Source organism: Hypanus sabinus, chromosome X1, assembly GCF_030144855.1.
Source record: "Hypanus sabinus isolate sHypSab1 chromosome X1, sHypSab1.hap1, whole genome shotgun sequence".
In the NCBI taxonomy this organism is placed as follows: Eukaryota; Metazoa; Chordata; class Chondrichthyes; order Myliobatiformes; family Dasyatidae; genus Hypanus; species Hypanus sabinus.
Window position 1 is genome coordinate 16,977,412 of NC_082738.1, and position 19,629 is coordinate 16,997,040.

At 40.7% G+C, this 19,629-nt stretch overlaps 1 protein-coding gene across 1 annotated transcript in view; it reads right to left on the bottom strand.

Annotated features, from left to right (window-relative positions):
- Nucleotides 1-19,629, bottom strand: part of kmt2d (lysine (K)-specific methyltransferase 2D) — a 248,352-nt gene that overhangs the window by 25,714 nt on the left and 203,009 nt on the right. Inside the window, exons 49-53 of the mRNA XM_059955967.1 lie at nucleotides 17,800-17,930; nucleotides 12,491-13,586; nucleotides 11,534-11,670; nucleotides 2,702-2,832; nucleotides 1,772-1,940 (exon numbers count right to left, since the gene is read on the bottom strand). Of these exons, the coding sequence (XP_059811950.1) occupies nucleotides 1,772-1,940; nucleotides 2,702-2,832; nucleotides 11,534-11,670; nucleotides 12,491-13,586; nucleotides 17,800-17,930 (1,664 nt within the window). The remainder of the gene's footprint in view (nucleotides 1-1,771; nucleotides 1,941-2,701; nucleotides 2,833-11,533; nucleotides 11,671-12,490; nucleotides 13,587-17,799; nucleotides 17,931-19,629) is intronic.

Here is a 19,629-nt window from a genome sequence, read left to right on the forward strand (position 1 = left end):
GAATATGGCATTGGAGCTGCGCTTAGTTAAGTGTAAAGCAAGTAGAGCAGGGAGCTAAGCACACAGCCTTATGGTGTACCTGTGCTGATGGAGATGGTGGTGGTGTGTTGCCAATCTGAACTAACTGGGGCCTGCAAGTGAGAAAATCCAGTATCACACTGTACAAAGAAGTATAAAGGCCAAGGTCTTGAAACTTATTGATTAGTTTTGAGGGGATGATAGTATTGAATGCTGAGCTGTATTGATAAAGAATATCGTAATGTATGCATCTTTGCTGTCCAGATGTTCCCAGGCCAGTGAAATTGCATCTGTTGTGCTAATAGGCTAATTGGAGTGGATCCAAGTCGCTTCTCAGGCCGGAGTTGATATGCTTAATCACCAACCTCTCAAAACTCTTCAGTACTGTGGATGTAAGTGCTACTGGATGGTAGTCATTGAGGCAAGTTACCACGTTCTTCTCAGGCACCGTTATGACTGAAGTCTGCTTAAGCAAGGGGTGGAGAGAGGGGTAGAGAGAGGGCGGGGGAGGGTAGAGAACAGACAGACAGACATGGACTACAGTACTGCTGCCTGCTTCTAGGTTGCAATGGGGAAAGAGGTGGAGTTATATGATGGACAGTTGATGTTTACAGATGCTTACAGCTTTCGAGTGCCCACAAGGGTCTATCAGGAGAATCGATCAGTAGCTATCACAGAGTGTAGAAGGGCTACCCTATGGAGGCTACTGGTGTGTTTACCCTTGCCTGGGTGGTAGTTTTCCCTTGAAGACGGTACCCTTTGTGATAAGCTACGTTTGGTTAACTTGAGAGTGGATTCGGAGTCCGATGACAGATGACCAATGACACCTATTTATTCGTTCTTCTCCTATTGTGGCTTTCACCTTGGCTCACAGATACCTCTCTCTCCCCCCATCAACTCCGTGCATTGAACTGAACTTTCTTACAGTACCATTGTAAGACTTTAAACCTTGCCACCCGAGCTTAAACGAGTTTGGGAATTATATTTACACACATATATATGCATAACACCGCTAACTTGTGATTTACCTGGTTTAAGTTACTATATTAAGTAGTTACTAGTAAATAGTGGTTTTTAGCATCAAAACAAGGCTCCAGGCGTGGTCTATTGCTGCTGGTTTATTTAAACCGGTGCGTGTATGTAACGCATCGTTCATTGATTCAAGTTCAGTCTGAGCTTTGAGCAAAGTCTAAAAGAACAGTGGGTTAGCAAGATTTGAGGAGATCATGTGATCATTGTAATTAATTAAGAGGTACTGAGGATCAAATGCTTGTAAGTAATTCATTTCTTAAATTAAGCCTCTAATTCCTCAGCTCCCCCTCTTTCCACTGAGCACTCCCCTTTATCTTCATTGCCCCCTTAGAAATTCCCATCAGCCGCTTTGGGAACCACTGTACTACACTATCCACCACACCATCGATCTTCAGAATACACAAAACTTCCAAAGTGAACAGCTTCCTGTGTCCATGTACACTGTAAAGCACATGACAGCGAAATAATCAGCCAAGAATCTTGAATAAAAACTTAACATGTACAAATATATTAAGAGATCATTGAAAAAATTATGGTTAACTGAGAGCCTGATTGTCCTCAAATGGTTTAGCTGCTCAATCAAAATCTTTTCATTGATCAGTTTTTGGCTGGAAGATGCCAACATAGAGATATTAAAGAAATCAAACTTTGATTTCAGAATTTACAATTTGTTTAATGTATGCCTTTTGCAGTGTGTTTATCTTGCTGGTGTTAAACTCACCTGTATTCGAGATCGAGCCAGGTAAACGTTATTTTTCCATTCAGTTTTCAGTCTGCGGTACTGAGAAGATTTGGAGTGGACAAACTGTTTGCTGTAGGGAGTGTTAATTTCTCCAGTTACAGTACTCTGAAATGCTTTTGATGTGCTGGTACTGTTCAAGGTGTGTGGCCTTTCACGTGGACAGAAAAAAAAAACAAGAATACTTATAGTTGTACAATTTAAATCCTGTAATTCCTACACTATATCAATGTTTAATAGCATAAATTGATTTCAGAGTTGCAAAGCCTTTAGATCTTTAAATACAATATCTGATCAAAAGACTATATTTACATTTTGGGGTATTAGTGCTCTGCACAGATGAGTAAAACAACATGAAAAATCACTTTATTTATAATTTTAAACTGTTCTTGAGATGTAGTAGCTCTAAGAGGCAAGTATAAGAGTTACAATACTGAATGATTAAAAATAATTAGTTTTGAACTTGCCAGCTATCTATATTTCTCCAGGTGCTCTTCACTAATTGCAATAATATGCCACACTGTGTAATTGAGTAAAGACTAGAAACAAACTATAAACTTGTATTCCTGTTAGGCAAACCAAAATGGTAGCCACAGGATATCATGCCCCCAAACTATTCCAATCTACTAGGTCAAGTAGTTCAGCAGACAAAGGCAACAATGGAAATTAGAAGCAGTAAATACAATCAGCATTTGAAGAAAAGAAATCAAACTGCATTATTTTGTAACTTTAGGCTAGAATTCTTCAGCAGGGGATCAAAATACAAAATAAATAGAAACATAACACTGCTGTGTTCATGAGAATGTAACTCCATAGTAACTTAAATTCCATAACACACCACTTTTTATAATTTCTCTTTTCTGTGACATGTGGTTAACCTCATTAGCAGCAACTTCTTTTCCCCGTACTTACCGTTTGTAATGAGTCATAATCTTTGGTTCAGAACGGGCACAACCTGTTGGATTAACAGCTAGTGGGAGCTCCATGAGTGGGTGCCGACCATAACGGAATATGTAGTTCTGACAACTCTCTACACCTGGCAACTAAAAGTAAACACAATATGAATTTACAAAATTACATTACAGTTTAGAAAAAAGGACAAAAACACTCGCGAGCCAAGCGAATTACCATTTTTGCCAACTTTCAATCATTTTATTTAGACAGAAATTGCTGAATTAAAAAACACTACAATCAAAACTGTCCGCCTGACCGAGTGATAGAGGAGTCAAAATCCATAGGATCTCACTAACTGCAATGGAAACATTCCCTACAGCCCTCTACCAGAGACTCAGATTGATAGTTCATCATCTTTCAAACCAACATACTAATCAGAAACAGTAGCAACAGAACATTCACTATTCAAATATTATCATGGCTGATTGTAACTTCCTTATTTGTAAAATGCATTCCTACCGAACAGATAGCCTATCATACCCTTAATCAAGCATTTATCCACTTCTGCCTTAAAATGTAAAGATGTTTACTCCTCATGTATGTGAAGAATGTAAGAAATAAAGTCAATTCAATTCACTGCCCTTTAAGAGTTCTGATGATTCACAGTGCTCAAAGATAATGAATTCAACTATCCTTTTTTAAACTCTTAAATGGGCAACACTTCATTTAAAACAATGACCACCAGTTCTGGATTTCTCTAACAAGAGAAAACTTAATCTTTACAGCTACCCTGTCAAGATCCCTTAAGATCATGAATGCTTCAAGTCCCCTCTTACTTTTCTGAACTTCAGCAGATACAAGCCTAGCCTGTCCAGCTTTCTCTCACAATGCAACCTGCCCATTCTAAGCTCTTAACTTTTTCATCTAACGCATTTACCGTACATCCTTGGCTCCCCATCCAGCAATGGATGCAGCAGTAGCAGAGTAGCCACTTGGAAGACTGTTGTACAAATGAGTTACACCCAAAGATGGCATGAGCAAAGACTATCTGAATTCCCAGAATTCTGCTTGCAAGATACCCATTGATTCTGGTCTTACCTATGAACTTTCCCCAAATGATTTGAATTGAATCGAATTGACTTTACATCCTACATATACATGAGTAAAAATCTTTATGTTACATCTCTGTCTAAATGTGCAATGTGCTTTCACAAAATACTAGACAATCCTGCATCATTTACTACCTGTAAAAATGCCATTCCCTTGTCACAGTTGCTTTGTCTCTGCCGCATCTGTTCCTAGGATGGGGCTTTCCTTTCCAGAACATCAGAGATGTCATTCAAAGAATGGGGTTTCCATTCCTCCATCATTATCCTCACCAGCACCTCCTCCATTTCCTGGACATCCACGCCCACAACATCTTCCTGCCGCTTTAACAGGGATAGAGATACTCTTGTCCTCACCTACCACCCTGCGAGCATCCGCATCCACACATCATGCTCCACAACTTCCGCCATTTTCAACTGGACCCTACAACCAAATACACCTTTACACACCCCCACCCCACCTCCCACTCTGCTTTCCACAGGGATTGCTCCCTCCATGATTTCCTTATCCATTTGCCCATACCCACTAATCTCCCACCTGGCTCATATCCCTACAAGTGGCAGAATTGTTACACTGGCCCATTCACTTCCTCTCTCACTTTCATTTAGGGTCCAAAACAGTCCCATCAGGTGAGACAACACTTCACCTTCAAATCTGTTGGGGTTGTCTACTGTATCCTGTGCTCCCAATGTGGCCTCCTCTACATTGGTGTGACCTGATGTAAATTGGGGGAACTGCTTTTTCAAGCACCTCTGCTCCATCCACAAAAAGTGGAATTAACCGGTTGCCAACCATTTTAATCCATGTTCCCATTCCCATATGTTGGAACATGGCCTCTCTACTGCCATGATGAGGCCATACTCAGGTTGCAGCAGCAACACCTCATATTTTGTCAAGATATCCACCAACCTGATGGCATGAACATTGATTTTTTTTTCCAACTTCTGGAAATTTTCCCCCTCCCCTTCATCCTTTTTCAATTCCCAACTCTGTTCTCTTACCTCTTCTCCTCACCTCCCAGCTTTTTACTTTATCTCCCTCCACCACCTACGTGGCTTCACCTATCAACTACTAATCTGTCCTCCTTTCCATGCCCCACACCATCTGCGTCTGGCATCTTCCTCCTTCCTTTCCAGTCCTGATGAAGGGTCTCAGCCCAAAACCCAACTGTTTATTCATCTCCAAAGATGCTGCCTGACCTGCTGAGTTCCTCCAGCCTTTTGTACAGTATACAGTTGGATACTGTAGCACACAGGAGTTGTACCACACCCAATCAGTGAAGGAGAGCACGAGAAGCAGCAGCAATTTCATTTAGGTGGCTGAAGATTTAAAACAGTAGTTCTACCTTGGACTGTGCCCAATCAGTGAATAAGATTAATTAGAAAGAGCAAATAAAAGTAAGGAAGGGGAAAGCGAAGCGGCCATTGTGTGAGTGGGCCATTGCTTTGGCTCATCGGGCTTGGGTGAGGTAAGTATCTGGTAAGTTTCTTCTTTTTTATTCTTCATTCCTCACCTGTTAGGGCATAGTTAGTGCAATGAGAATGGCTCCAGAGGCTGTGCTTTGTTGTGTGCAAGAGATGTGGGAATTCTGGAAGACATCCATTCTCCCAGATAACAACATCTGCACCAGGTGCACCGAGCTGTAACTTCTCAGAGAATGTATTAAGGAACTGCAGCTGCAGCTCGATAACCTTTGGCTCCAACAGGAGACTGAGGAAGTTATAGATAGGAGCTACAGGGAGCTAGTCATCCTTAGATTGCAGGAGGCAGGTGACTTGTCAAGAGAAGGAAAGGTAAAGGACAGCCAGAACAGAGTACCCCGTGGTTGTTCCCCTCAATAATATGTATACTACTTTGGATACTATTGAAGGGGACTGCAGTGACTGGGTTTCTGGCACTGTGGCTCAGAAGAGAGATGAAGAGGATAGCAGTAGTGACAGGAGATTCCATATTTAGAGGAATAAAGATGGGATACAGACACCCAGACAGTTTGTTGCCTCCCAGGTGCCAGGGTCAGGAATGTTTTGGATTGGGTCTATAGCACTCTAAAGGGGGAGGGTGAGCAGCCAGAAGTCTTGGTACATATTGGCACCAATGACATCGGCAGGAAAGGTGGGAGGTCCAAAAGGGAGGCTTTAGGGAGCTAGGTAGAAAGCTGAAAAGCAGGACCTCCAGGGTCATACTCTCTGGATAACTGCCTGTGCCACCGGCCAGTGAAGGTAAGAATTGGATGATTTGGCAGATGAATGTGTGGCTGAGGAACTGGTGCAGGAGGGAGGTTTCTGGATCGTGGGATCTCTTCTGGGGAAGGTATGACCTGTGCAAAAGGGACAGGTTACAATATCCTTGCAGGCAGGTTTGCTGGAGTTGTTCAGGAGGGTTTAAACTAATTTTGCAGGGGGATGGGAACCTGAGTGATAGGGCTGAGGATGGAGTAGTTGGTTTACAAAGAGGCAGTGTGTAGTGAGACTGCTAGCAAAAAGAGGCTGTTGATAAAGAAAAAATGCAGTCAACAGGATGAATTGCAGTGTAAAAGGGGGACAAAATTGAAAAGGGTGATGAGTACAGGACTGAAGGTGTTATATTTGAATATTTGAATGCACGCAGTATGCCGAATAAGGTAGATGAACTTTTAGCAGTTACAGATTGGCATGTGTGATGTTGTGGTAATCACTTAGTTATGGCTGAGAGAAGATCATAGCTGGGAGCTTAACATCCAAGGATACACATTGTATCAAAAGGACACTGCAATTTGGCGGCAGAGGGGGTGGGGTGGCTTTGTTGGTAAATAACAATGAAACAAGATCATTAAAAAGTGACATAGGATAGGAAGGTGCAGAATCATTGTGGGCAGAGTTAAGAAACGGGTAAAAAGACCCCAATAGGAGTTATATACAGGTCTCCAAACAGTAGCTAGAATGTGGCTTACAAATTACAATGGGAAATGGAAAAGGCACGTCAAAGGGCGATGATACAATGCTCATATGGGATTTCAATATGCAGAAAGATTGGGAAAATCAAGCTGGTACTGGATCCCAAGAGGGGGAAATTTGTAGAATACCTATGAGATGGATTTTTAGAGCAGTTCATGGTTGAGCCCACTAGGGGATCAACAATTCTGAATTGGGCATTATGGAATGAACCAGACTTGATTAGAGAGCTAAAAGGTATAGTAACCCAATAAAGGAGCTAGTGATCATAATATGATAGAATTCACCCTGCAATTTGAGAAGGAACAGCTAAAGTCAGATATATCAGTATTACAGTGAAGGAAAAGGAATTACTATACAGAGCCACAAGTAGGAGCTGGCCAAAATTGATTGGAAGGGAACACTGGCAAGGATGACAGCAGAGCAGCAATGGCTGGAGTTTCTGGGAACATAGGATATATACATCCCAAAGTAGTAGTAGTATTCTAAAGGCAGGATGACACAACCATGGTTGACAAGAGAAGTCAAAGCCAACATAAAAGCCAAAGAGAGGGCATATAATAGAGCAAAAATTAGTGGGCAGTTAGAGGATTGGGAAGCTTTTAAAAACCAACAGAAGGCAATTAAAAATGGTCATGAAGAAGGAAAAGATGGAATGAAGAAGGAAAAGATGGAATACAAAGGAAAGCTAGCCAATAATATTAAAGAGATCATCAAAAATTTCTTCAGATATATAAAGTATAAAAGAGAGGCAAGACTGGATATCAGACTGCCGGAAAATGATGCTGGAGAGTTAGTAATGGGGAGAAGGAAATGGCAGATGAACTAAATATGTACTGTGTATTGGTCTTCACTGTGGAAGGTACTAGCAGTATGCCGGAAATTCAGGAGTGTCAGGGAGCAGAAATGAATGAAGTTGCCATTGCTAGGGAGAAAGTGCTTGGGAAACTGAAAGGTCTAAAGACAGACAAGTCATCTGGACCAGAGGTCTTCACCACAAGGTTTGGAAAGAGTTGCCTGAAAAGATTGTAGAGGCATTAGTAATGGTCTTTCAAGAATCAATGAATTCTGGCAAGGCTCTGGAGGACTGGAAATTGCAAATGTCACTCTACTCTTCGAGGAGGGACAGAGGCAGAAGAAAGGAAATTATAGGCCAGCCAGTCTGACCTCAGTGGTTGGGAAGATGTTGAAGTCAACTGTAAAGGATTTGGTCTCAGGGTACTTGGGAGGCACATGATAAAATAGGCTGTAGTCAGCATGGTTTTCTCATGGGAAAATCTTGGCTTGACAAATCTGTTGGAAATAACAAGCAGGATAAACAAGGAGAATTGGTGGATGTTGTTTACTTGGATTTTCAGAGGGCCTTTGACAAAGTGCTACACGAGGCTGCTTATCAAGTTAAGAGCCCATGGTATTACAAGAAAGATACTAGCATGGATTGAGCATTGGTTAATTGGCAGCAGGCAAAGAGTGGGAATAAAGGGAGCCTTTTCTGGTTAGCTGACAGTGCCTAGTGATGTTCCACAGGGGTCTATGCTGGAACAGCTCTTCTTTTTACATTATATGACAATGATTTGGATGACGGAATTGGTTGCTTTGTGACCAAGTTTGCAGATGATAACAAAGGTAGGTGGAAGGGCAGGTAGCTTTGAGGAAGCAGAGAGGCTATAGAGGGACCTTGACTGATTAGGAGAATGGGCAAAGAAGTGGCAGACGGAACACACTGTTGGGAAGTGTACGGGTCATGCACTTTGGTAGAAGAAATGAAAAGGTTGACTATTTTCTAGTTGGAGAGAAAATTCAAATATCCAAGGTGCAAAGGGACTTGGGAGTCCTTATGCAGGATTCCCTAAAAGTTAATTTGCAAGTTGAGTTGGTGGTGAGGTAGGCAAATGCAATGTTAGCACTTATTTTGAGAGGACTAAAATACAAAAACAAGGAAGTAATGTTGAGGCCTCACTGGGGGTATTGAGAGCGGTTTTATCTAGGAAGGATGTGCTGACATTGGAGACTGTTTAAAGGTGATTCACGAAAATGATTCCAGGATTGAAAGGTTCATCATATGAGGAGCGTTTGATGGTTCTGGGCCTGTACTCACTGGAATGGGGGGGTGGGGGGGTGGAATCTCATTTAAACCTATCAAATGATGAAAGGTGGCGATAGAATGGATATGGAGAGGATGTTTCCTCGGGTGGGGGAAATCCAAGATCAGAGTGGACAGCCTCAGAATAGAGAGATGTCCACTTAGAACAGAGAAGAGGAGGAATTTCTTTAGCCAGGGAGTGGTGAATCTGTGGAATTCATTGCCACAGGCAGCTGTGGAGGTCAAGTCATTGGGTATATTTAAGGAAGATGTTGTCAGATTCTTGATTAGTCAGGGCAAGAAGGGATATGGGTGAAGACAGGAGATCGAGGCCGAGAGGACAAATGGATCAGCCGTGACTTTTGACTAGATGAGTCAAAGGGCCGAATCCTGTTCCTATACTTTATGGACTTACGGTCTAGTATGTGTTGCTCTAGATTTCCAGCAGCTGCAGAATCTCGTGTTTATCATTTACTATCTTCCATCTAAAAATATCTTCACCATTTCTGCACAGCTTCTCCTTATCCTAGAGCAGTTCCAGATCATTCTCAATGAATAATTCCATCTATGCCTAATCACAATGTTCGCTTTGCTGGATCTTGTACATCTCTGTATCTACATACATACTTAAAACACCTGAATTATTTCTATCTCAATATTTTTTTTTAACCAAAAATAAACTGACTTCTCTAGCCTTGGGCCTGCTTCTCATCCCCTCTACATTCAACTCTCATCTCAGCAACCCACACACTGACCTAATTTTCCTTGCCATCTCTCCAGGCGCAAACGATTCCTGGATATATTCACAGTGCATATACAGTGGCATGCAAAAGTTTGGGCACCCCTGGCCAAAATTTCTGTTACTGTGAATACCTGAGTAAAAGATGAACTGATTTCCAAAAGGCATAAAGTTAAAGATGATGCATTTCTTTAATATTTTAAGCAAGAAAACTTCTTTATTTCTATCTTTTAGTTTCAAAATAATAAAAAAGGAAAAGGGCCCAAAGCAAAAGTTTGGGCACCCTGCATGGCAGTACTTAGTTAACACCCCCTTTGGCAAGTATCACAGCTTGTTAACGCTTTCTGTAGCCAGCTAAGAGGCTTTCAATCCTAGTTTGAGGGATTTTCACCCATTCTTCCTTGCAAAAGGTTTCTAGTTCTGTGAGATTCTTGGGCCGTCTTGCATGCACGGCTCTTTTGAGGTCTCTCCACAGATTTTCGATGATGTTTAGGTCAGGGGACAGTGAGGACCATGGCAAAACCTTTAGCTTGTGCCTCTTGAGGTAGTCCATTGTGGATTTTGAGGTGTGTTTAGGTTCATTATCCTGTTGTAGAAGCCATCCTCTTTTCATCTTCAGCTTTTTTTTTTTACAGACGGTGTGATGTTTGCTTCCAGAATTTGCTGGTATTTAATTGAATTCATTCTTCCCTGTAACAGTAAATATTCCCCATGCCACTGGCTGCAACACAAGCCCAAAGCATGATCAATCCACCCCTGTGCTTAACAGTTGGAGAGGTGTTCTTTTCATGAAATTCTGCACCCTTTTTTCTCCAAACATACCTTTGCTCATTGCGGCCAAAAACTTGTATTCAAAAGGTTCAAAGGAACATCTAAACAAGCCTGATGCATTTTGAAAACAAGTCCTGTGGACCGATGAAGTTAAAATAGAACATTCTGGCCGCAATGAGCAAAGGTATGTTTGGAGAAAGAAGGGTGCAGAATTTCATTAAAAGAACACCTCTCCAACTGTTAAGCACGGGGGGTGGATCAATCATGCTTTGGGCTTGTGTTGCAGCCAGTGGCACGGGGAACATTTTCACTGGTAGAGGGAAGAATGAATTCAACTAAATACCAGCAAATTCTGGAAGCAAACATCACACTGTCTGTAAAGAAGTTGAAGATAAAAAAAGGATAGTTTCTACAACAGGATAATGATTCTAAACACACCTCAAAATCCACAATGGACTACCTCAAGAGGCGCAAGCTGAAGGTTTTGCCATGGTCCTCACAGTCTCCCAATCTAAACATCATTGAAAATCTGTGGATAGACCTCAAAAGAGCCGTGCTTGCAAGGCGGCCCAAGAATCTCACATAACTAGAAGCCTTTTGCATGGAAGAATGGGCGAAAATCCCCCAAACAAGAATTGAAAGACTCTTAACTGGCAAAAAAAACCGTTTACAAGCTGTGATACTTGCCAAAGGGGATGTTACTAAGTACTGCCATGCAGGGTGCCCAAACTTTTGCTTCGGGCCCTTTTCCTTTTCTGTTATTTTCAAATTGTAAAAGATGGAAATAAAAATGTTTTCTTGCTTAAAATATTAAAGAAATGTGTCATTTTTAACTTTATGCCTTTTGGAAATCAGTTCATCTTTTACTCGCTTAGCTATTCACAGTAACAGACATTTTGACCAGGGGTGCCCAAACTTTTGCATTCCACTCTATGGTCCATTTTGGACATCCTGTTTCATCACTACAATGGCACACTGCCATTCTTCATGTATTTCCTTCCCAGAGATGCAATTTGTGATAAACCTTTGCTTGTAGATTTATACAATTTATTCTCTCTACCTAATCACTTGCCATTTCTTATGGTATTTATTAGTTTCTTCAGTGGAGGGTGATTATGTGCATAGCAGACTGAAGTGCAAAAATCACATGCTGAACTAATAATAGTACAAGTCCTTCAAGAATACATATTTCTCAATCTAAATCTGCAGTTATTTCCTACCGACTCTGCAATCCTCAGGACAGCATGGATTGTCAGGCCAAACATGTCCTCTCCTTTGATATAGTCAGGAAAAAGTCTTAGCATGTCTGCTTCTTTCCGCAGCCTCACAATAGGTTCAAGAATTCTGTTCCAAACACCTGAAAAAAAAAGATGGGCACAAGTAGAAAATTATATGTTGGATATTTTAGGTATGGTCCAACATCTTAATATTTGTGTCAGAAATACTAAGTTTCAAAGTACTTCACCATCCCAACCCAAGCCCTATCCTTCAAGTTATTTGCTCCTGTTGCTTGCAAATAACCAAATTATTGATCTGGAGAACAAATAATTAACTTTTTCCTAATTCTTGCCATAGCTATTCTAAGCTGGTGATAAGACAGTGTAGGAGAGAGAGCATGGCAGTTTGCACTGATGTACTTCAACAGATCAGCAGTGAGAAACTAGAAACACTTTTCTGTTATGGTCAAAGTACCACAGATTTCTGTCTTATTATGAAGAGGTCAGCTGACCATACAAGCAATGAAGGAAATCATGAGAAGCATTTGAAAATGAAACTGAAGTGCATTTTTTGACATTATCAGAATAATTAGTTATGCAGATCAGAATCAAAAGAACAGAAGGCTGCCATTGATTCATTGTGTCTGACCAGTGTGCTTAAAGAACAGTACAAATAGCTTAAATTATTAGGAATATATACACCCAATACTATAAATTTAGGAGAGAAAGCCAACAGCTACACAGTTTGAGAAACTAAAATTCACAAACGGAAGACAAAGTACTGCACTCAAAGTAAAAAATGAGATGCAACTTCCTGGTGATATTTTTAAATGAGGAAGACTGACGGGGCTATCATGTATTTCTAAACTGCTGAAGCTATTGAAATATTTTAGCTCTATAAACTTATGTATGCTGAACATGATTTGTCCTTTTGTACACGTGACAATTATAAACAAGTACCTTGTGGTGTCCAATCACTAACAATCAGATCCTCGTGTCCTTGTTCAATAACCTGGATATCAAACTCTGGTTTCCCATTAGTATCATTGATGGTGCAGTGGTAGCAGCAACGCTTGTTAGTGTATCGCATACTCCAATAAATTCGAGTCGCCTCAAATCCAATTGGATAAAGAGCTGTTACACTGTGGAATTCCTGCATCTGATGGGGGAGCAACTGACCAATGGCATGAAAAATCAGTCCACCAACCCTGAACATATGGCTGCGTTTGCCACGCTGCACAATGCTAGCAATCTGCTTCACCTCATCTCTTTGAATGTAGACACGGCGGTAAACAGCAAAACACCGAATTTCCTGCTCATTTGCTCCTTTCAATTTATGTTGACTGCAAAGCATCGTCTTATCTTTAAAAAACATACATCGGGCACGGATAGCACATGCAAAATGATAGGTATTTGGGCACCGAACTCGATGGCAACCTGTTGTGGCACCAGTCTTTTGACAAAAAGCACACTTTGTGGTAAGTCCCCTGTGAAAAGCCACTTCCACATTTATCAGTGCCCCTGCTTGAGTCTCATAAACTTCAGAGGACCACAATGCACAGTTTAGATGGACCCACAAATCCAAATCCAGGTTCAAAAGTCTTGCTGGCCCATCTGTTAATCCATCACCATCTTCATGACAGAAGCAGCACCTCCTAGTGTCCTTGGGCATGGGGTCTGGTTTTAATGATGTCCCTAACTTCTGAATGAGTTCTTCAATTTCCTGTTGTGAGAAGTGTTTATATTTCCCTTTATGAAATATGACTTTAAATTCCAAACGTTTCCAACGGATTCCACGCCATCTCTTCATTTGCGGTTGATGTTCTTCAAATTGCTTTTCATCCAGAGGGAGAGGATGTTTGATCTTTGGTGATTCAACTGATGGGTCAGGTTTACTTGACTCTGCTGGAGTTCCAGGGGATGAGATACTTGGGGATGAGGGTGGAGAACACTCTGGTTGTATTATAGGAAGCTGGTGAACATCGAGTATGGACATATTATTACTGTAATAATGCACCACATTTTTTTCTTTCATTGGACAGTCTGAGGACGTTTCCTGGAAAGATAAAGACAGAAAGTCATTATATACTGAAATAACATTCATTACCGAACTATTCAAAATGAGTTTCTCCATTAAAAAAAACTGGAGTAATTCAAATCCGTCTGCATATTGATTCCCTAGCAAAACTCATTTCAGCCGATTTCCATTCCCAATGCATCGATTCGAAAATTCTTGGCCTTAACTAATAGTGTCTTCACGGTTTGCTCTTTTCTACTTCTACAATTTCTTGCATGCTTAACTCTACCTAATCTAGCCATGCTTACATTAATTGCCTTCAGCACTGCATTGTCTTTCCTGTCCCCAGATCAATTAATCAGTTTTTAAGTGCAGTCACTAAGTATCTACAATAAGAACATAAGAAATAGGAGCAGGAGTAGGCTATCTAGCCAATCTAACCTGCCCTGCTACTCAATAAGATCATGGCTGATCTGTCCATAAACTCAGCTCCATCTACCTGCCTTTTCCCCATAACCCTTAACACCCTTACTATGTAAAAATCTATCTAACTGTATCTTAAATATATTTAGTGAAGAAGCCTCAACTGCTTCCCCGGGCAGAGAATTCCACAGATTCACCACTCTCTGGGAAAAACAGTTTCTCATCTTGTCCTAAATCTTTCCCCTGAATCTTGAGGCAATGTCCCCTAGTTCTAGTCTTACCTACCAATGGAAACAACTTTCCTACTTATATCTTATCTATCCCTTTCAAAATTTTATATGCTTCTATAAGATCCCCTCTCATTCTTCTGAATTCCAGAGAGTATAGTCCCAGGCGACTCAATCTCTCCTCATAGGTTAACTCCTTCATCCCTGGAATCAACCCGGTGAACCTCATCTGCACTGCCTCCAAAGCCAGTATATCCTTCAAGTAAGGAGACCAGAACTGCACACAGTACTCCAGGTGCAGCCTCACCAGTACTCTGTATAGTTGTAGCAACCTCCCTGCTCTTGAATTCAATCCCTCCAGCAATGAAGGCCAACATTCCATTTGCCTTCTTAATAACCTGTTGTACCTGCAAGGCAACTTTTTGCGATTCATGAACAAGCACTCCCAAGTCCCTCTGCACAACAGCATGCTGCAATCTTTTACCATTTAAATAATAATCTGCTCTTCTATTATTCCTTCCAAAGTGGATGATCTCACATTTACCAACGTTGTATCCCATCTGCCAGACTTTGGCCCACTCACTTAACCTATCTATATCCCTCTGCAGACTCTCCACATCCTCTGTACAATTTGCTTTTCCGCTCAGTTTAGTGTCATCAGCAAATTTTGCTATTCTATACTCAGTCCCCTCTTCCAAATCATCAATATAAATGGTAAACGGCTGCGGGCCCAGCACCAACCTCGGCGGCACCCCACTCACCACTGACTGCCAACTGGAGAAACACCCATTTATACCAACTCTCAGCCTTCTATCGGTTAACCAATCCACTATCCATGCCAATACACCTCCTCCAACTCCATGCATCCGTATCTCATTTATAAGTCTCTTGTGCGGCACCTTATTGTACGCCTTCTGGAAATCCAAGTATACAACATCCACCTGTTCCCCTCTATCCACTGCACTCATTATGTCCTCAAAGAACTGCAGTAAGTTTGTCAAACAAGACCTGCCCTTTCTGAATCCATGCTGCGTCTGTCTAATGGAACCACTCCTTTCTAAATGTTTCACTATTTCTTCCTTAATGACAGCTTCAAACATTTTCCTAACTACAGATGTTAAGCTAACTGGCCTATAGTTGCCCGCCTTTTACCTACATCCTTTTTTAAAAAGTGGCATGACATTTGCTGTTTTCCAATCTGCTTGGACCTGCCCAGAGTCTAGAGAGTTTTGATAAATGATTCCCAACACGTCTCCTATGACCTCTGCCAATTCCTTCAGCACCCTGGGATGCATCCCTTCAGGACCAGAGGACTTATCTACTTTCAGGTCCTCTAGTTTGCTCATCACTATCTCTTTAGTGACAGTGATTTTATCGAGGTCCTCACCTCCCATTTTGTCCATAACATCCTTCTTTGGCATATTAGACGTGTCCTCCACCGTGAAGACCGACACAAAATAGTCGTTCAATGCCTCAGCCATTTCCTTTTCACCCAATTATCAATTTCCCCTTCTCGTCTTCCAAGGGACCTCCGCTGATTTTAACCACCCTCTTCCGCTTTATATATTTATAAAAACTTTTGCGCTGTTTTTAATATTTTGTGCTAATTTACTTTCATACTCTATCTTCCCTTTCCTTATTTCTTGTTCAGTTGTTTTCTGTTGCTTTTTAAAGTTCTCCCAATCCTCCAGTCTCTCACTACTCTTTGCAACTTTGCACACATCAGCTTTTAATTTGATACTATCTTTTATTTCCTTAGTTATCCAAGGCTGGCTCTCCCCACACTTACTGTCCTTATTTTTGACTGGAATATACTTCCGTTGAGCACTGTGAAAAATCTCTTTGAAAGTATTCCACTGTTCCTCAACTGTCCTACCAAACAGCCTGTGCTCCCAATCCACATTAGCCAACTCCTCCCTCATCCCGTTGTAGTCTCCCTTGTTCAAGAATAATACACTAGTTTTAAATCTAACTTATTACATCCTCCATCTGAATGCAAAATTCAATCATATTATGATCACTCTTTCCAAGAGGATCCCCGACTACAAGATCGTTAATCTTACCAGTCTCATTGCACAGGACTAGATCCAAGATAGTATTTTCCCTTGTAGGTTCACTAACATGCTGCTCAAGAAAGCCATCACAGATGCATTCTATGAAGTCCTCCTCAAGACTTCCTTGACCAACCTGATTCACCCAATCTATGTGCAAGTTAAAATCCCCCATGCCAACTGCTGTTCTGTTCTTACAAGCCTCAGTAATTTTTTGGTTAATAGCCTCTGCCACTGCAATATTTTTATTAGGTGGCCTATAGACCAGTGATCTTTTCCCTTTACTATTCTTAATCTCTACCCAGATGGACTCAACATTCTGCTCCATAGATCTTATATTGTCTCACACAATCGCCATGATCTCATCCCTAATCAAGAGTGCCATCCCACCTCCTCTGCCTTCTTGCCTATCTTTCCGTATTACCTGATACTCTTGGATATTTAATTCCCAGTCATCTCCACCTTACAACCAGGTTTCTGTAACGGCCACTAAATCATATGCCTTGGTACTGATCTGTGCCACCAGTTCACTAATCTTGTTTCTAATACTACAGGCATTTAGATAAAGTGCCCTTATACTCATTGTCCTTTTAGAATCTAGTGACCTATGCGATTTTTGCTTTTTACTTTTATGCACTCTACTCTTACTTTTTTCTTCACTAACTCTAACTTTGGTCTCTGCATCACTCCCCTCTTCTTTTCTGAGTGGGTTCCCATCCCCCTGCCATATTACTTTAAAGCCTCCCCAACAGCACTAGCAAACTATCTCCCTAGGACATTGATCCTGGCCCTGCCCAGATGTAGACCATACGTACAATACTGGTCCCACCTCTCCCAGAAATGGTTCCAATGCCCCAAGAAACATACTGGCCATTTTGGGTCCATTTGGTACCCATAAACATCACTGTGATTCTGAAAAGGTAATTAGATTTAGTAATGTTGAATTAAGGACATTAAGGATAACTCCTTTAATCTGTCTAAGTCCATGAGATAGCAAATAAGTTTTCACATGTCATCTGAAAGATCTCCCACAGCATAGTACACTGTCAGTACTGCTTTAAAGTGATATATGTTTTTCAATTCACATCTCTGGAGTTGGAATTGAACAAAAACTTTCTGACCACCAAGACTGCCACTAATTGAGTTACAGGTGTCACTGCAAGCATGGCAACTCTCAATTCTCCCTCACCCCACCCAATTTTCTACTGTTCCCTTTTCTCAAAAAAATTACCAACCAAATTTCATCTGGCAGTTTGGTGGCATGATGTCCCACATCTAAGACATGCTAGTAGATTAAGACTGAACGAAACATTTGACTCAATGAACAATTTCTCAAATGACATAACCATATATAATGGTCAAGTCAACTCCTGGAAGAAAGAAACAAAAAAGAGCAAGAGTGATTAATTTCAGTAAAGTTCTGAAATTCTTCATCAATTTCTTAAGCCCCAGGGAATCATGGACTTGCAGAAGCGTTGCTAGTCATAACCCTTTCCCAATCAAAGGGTACCCCAAAAGCCACAAATTCTTAGGCTGGAAGTATGCACATACCAATGTGGCAGTTACCATCTCTTCCCCTGGCTTCTTAAAGGCAGAACCTGGTACTGCAACATCACATTGCTTGTACCACTGTTTTTCCAGTGCCAGTTTCTCCAAATCCACAGGGTTGTCTTTGGAACCTACTTAAAAAAAAAGATCCAACTGTAACGATGATTGTTTTTGTTTTATTTAACTCTAAATACAAATAAATAGACAACAATCTAAAATAGCATGATATCCATATTTTGTTTTTGAAAGTGCACTTTGATTCTTTTGGAAAGTAAGATCATGAACACTACATCGATGTAAAAAGGTTCAAGAAGGCCATGCAGAAAAGAAACTTGTATGTGTAACCTTGAAATTCACTATAAGATTAAAACTATTGTAGGTTGGAGCCAACTTATTCTTCCTTGTATCATTTAACCTCCTAATAAAAAACATGCTGAAAGCTCAGTTCACAACAATTTTGAAGTACTTGTGTTCTAGGACTGGTTAACTGAAACAAACTGTTTCTGCAATATGCTTTCATTCAGACTCATATGCACTGGTACTGTACGTTGGTATGTGATGTGTTCGTTGCACAAGAATAATCATCTTAATTTTCACTCAAAAGCACTGATCATTGTCAAGACCACATTGGTATATAGTAACAAGCAACAATGTGTAGGTGCCAATTATAAAGACAGAGCACAACAGTTTTTCAGTATAAAAACAGGAAAACATTCACAAAGTACTCTGGTGTGCAAACCTGAGCAGGTTATTTAACTTGTTGTCAAGCCAAAGCTCATATCAGTGCAGAAAATTAACATGTCCCAAACTAGTTTAAAAGGTAGAATTCTGTTACCCTTCAGTGGATATTTAGAATACATCTGAAGCAAAATTGATTGACAGTTAGTGAAATAGATAACTAACTGATTAGGAATGAAACTGAATAATGATGACCTCTTATTATAAGGAGATTAAGGTCTTACTAATAGAAATGTCTGAAGTTATGAAGTTTGAGTGATTGTAAGTGTATTTATAATGCAGTTTTCAGTAATTATGGGGTCTAGGTCAAGTAACCATAAATACCAATGAAAAATAATGGTTGGATGAAAAGGAGGCGGGGAAAGTGATGTGGGAATACAAGCACTGCTCACATGGAGGAAAAGCCCTTGATGCAGCACAATGTTGCTGATAATAGAGTTGCTGCCTCATAGTGCCAGTAACTAGGTTCAATCCTGACCATGGGTGTGTTTGTGCAGTTGGCACGTCCTTCCTGTAACCGTGTGGGTTTCCTCCAGGTGCTCTGATTTTTTTTGCACATTAATTGGATTACTCTGTGAGCCCAGATAGACCGATGGGGGGAAATATCTTCTTCCTCTAATGTGAGGAAATACATATGCAAGCTTCAACAAAAGTTCGGTAAAGTGGGCTGATTATTGTAAATGCTGAATGATTCAATGAAAAGCGCATGTTGAAATAAATATTTAAATAGGATTTGGGATAGGAAATGTTTGGGCAATTTTCTGTACAACCTTGCTTTGAGAGGATTAATCAAGTTGGATCAATCATGATAGGAAGGATATGATAGCTTGGTGAACCCAACAATCTTTTTTCATTACTTTAAATGTTAACATACAGAGGTCACCAGCAAATGATGTAGATAGTTATCTGCTTTGAATGTTGATCTATGAAGGGAAATCCTCTCAAGCCAAAATTTGATCTGGTGGAAAAACAGGATGTAAAGAGCCAATTTCAACGGAAAAACTGCAACGTCAGTTTAAAAAAAATCAGTTGGTTTGCTTTTTAGAATGATTAATTACCGGAATACTGCAATCAATTATGGGCTGTTGCTTTTTT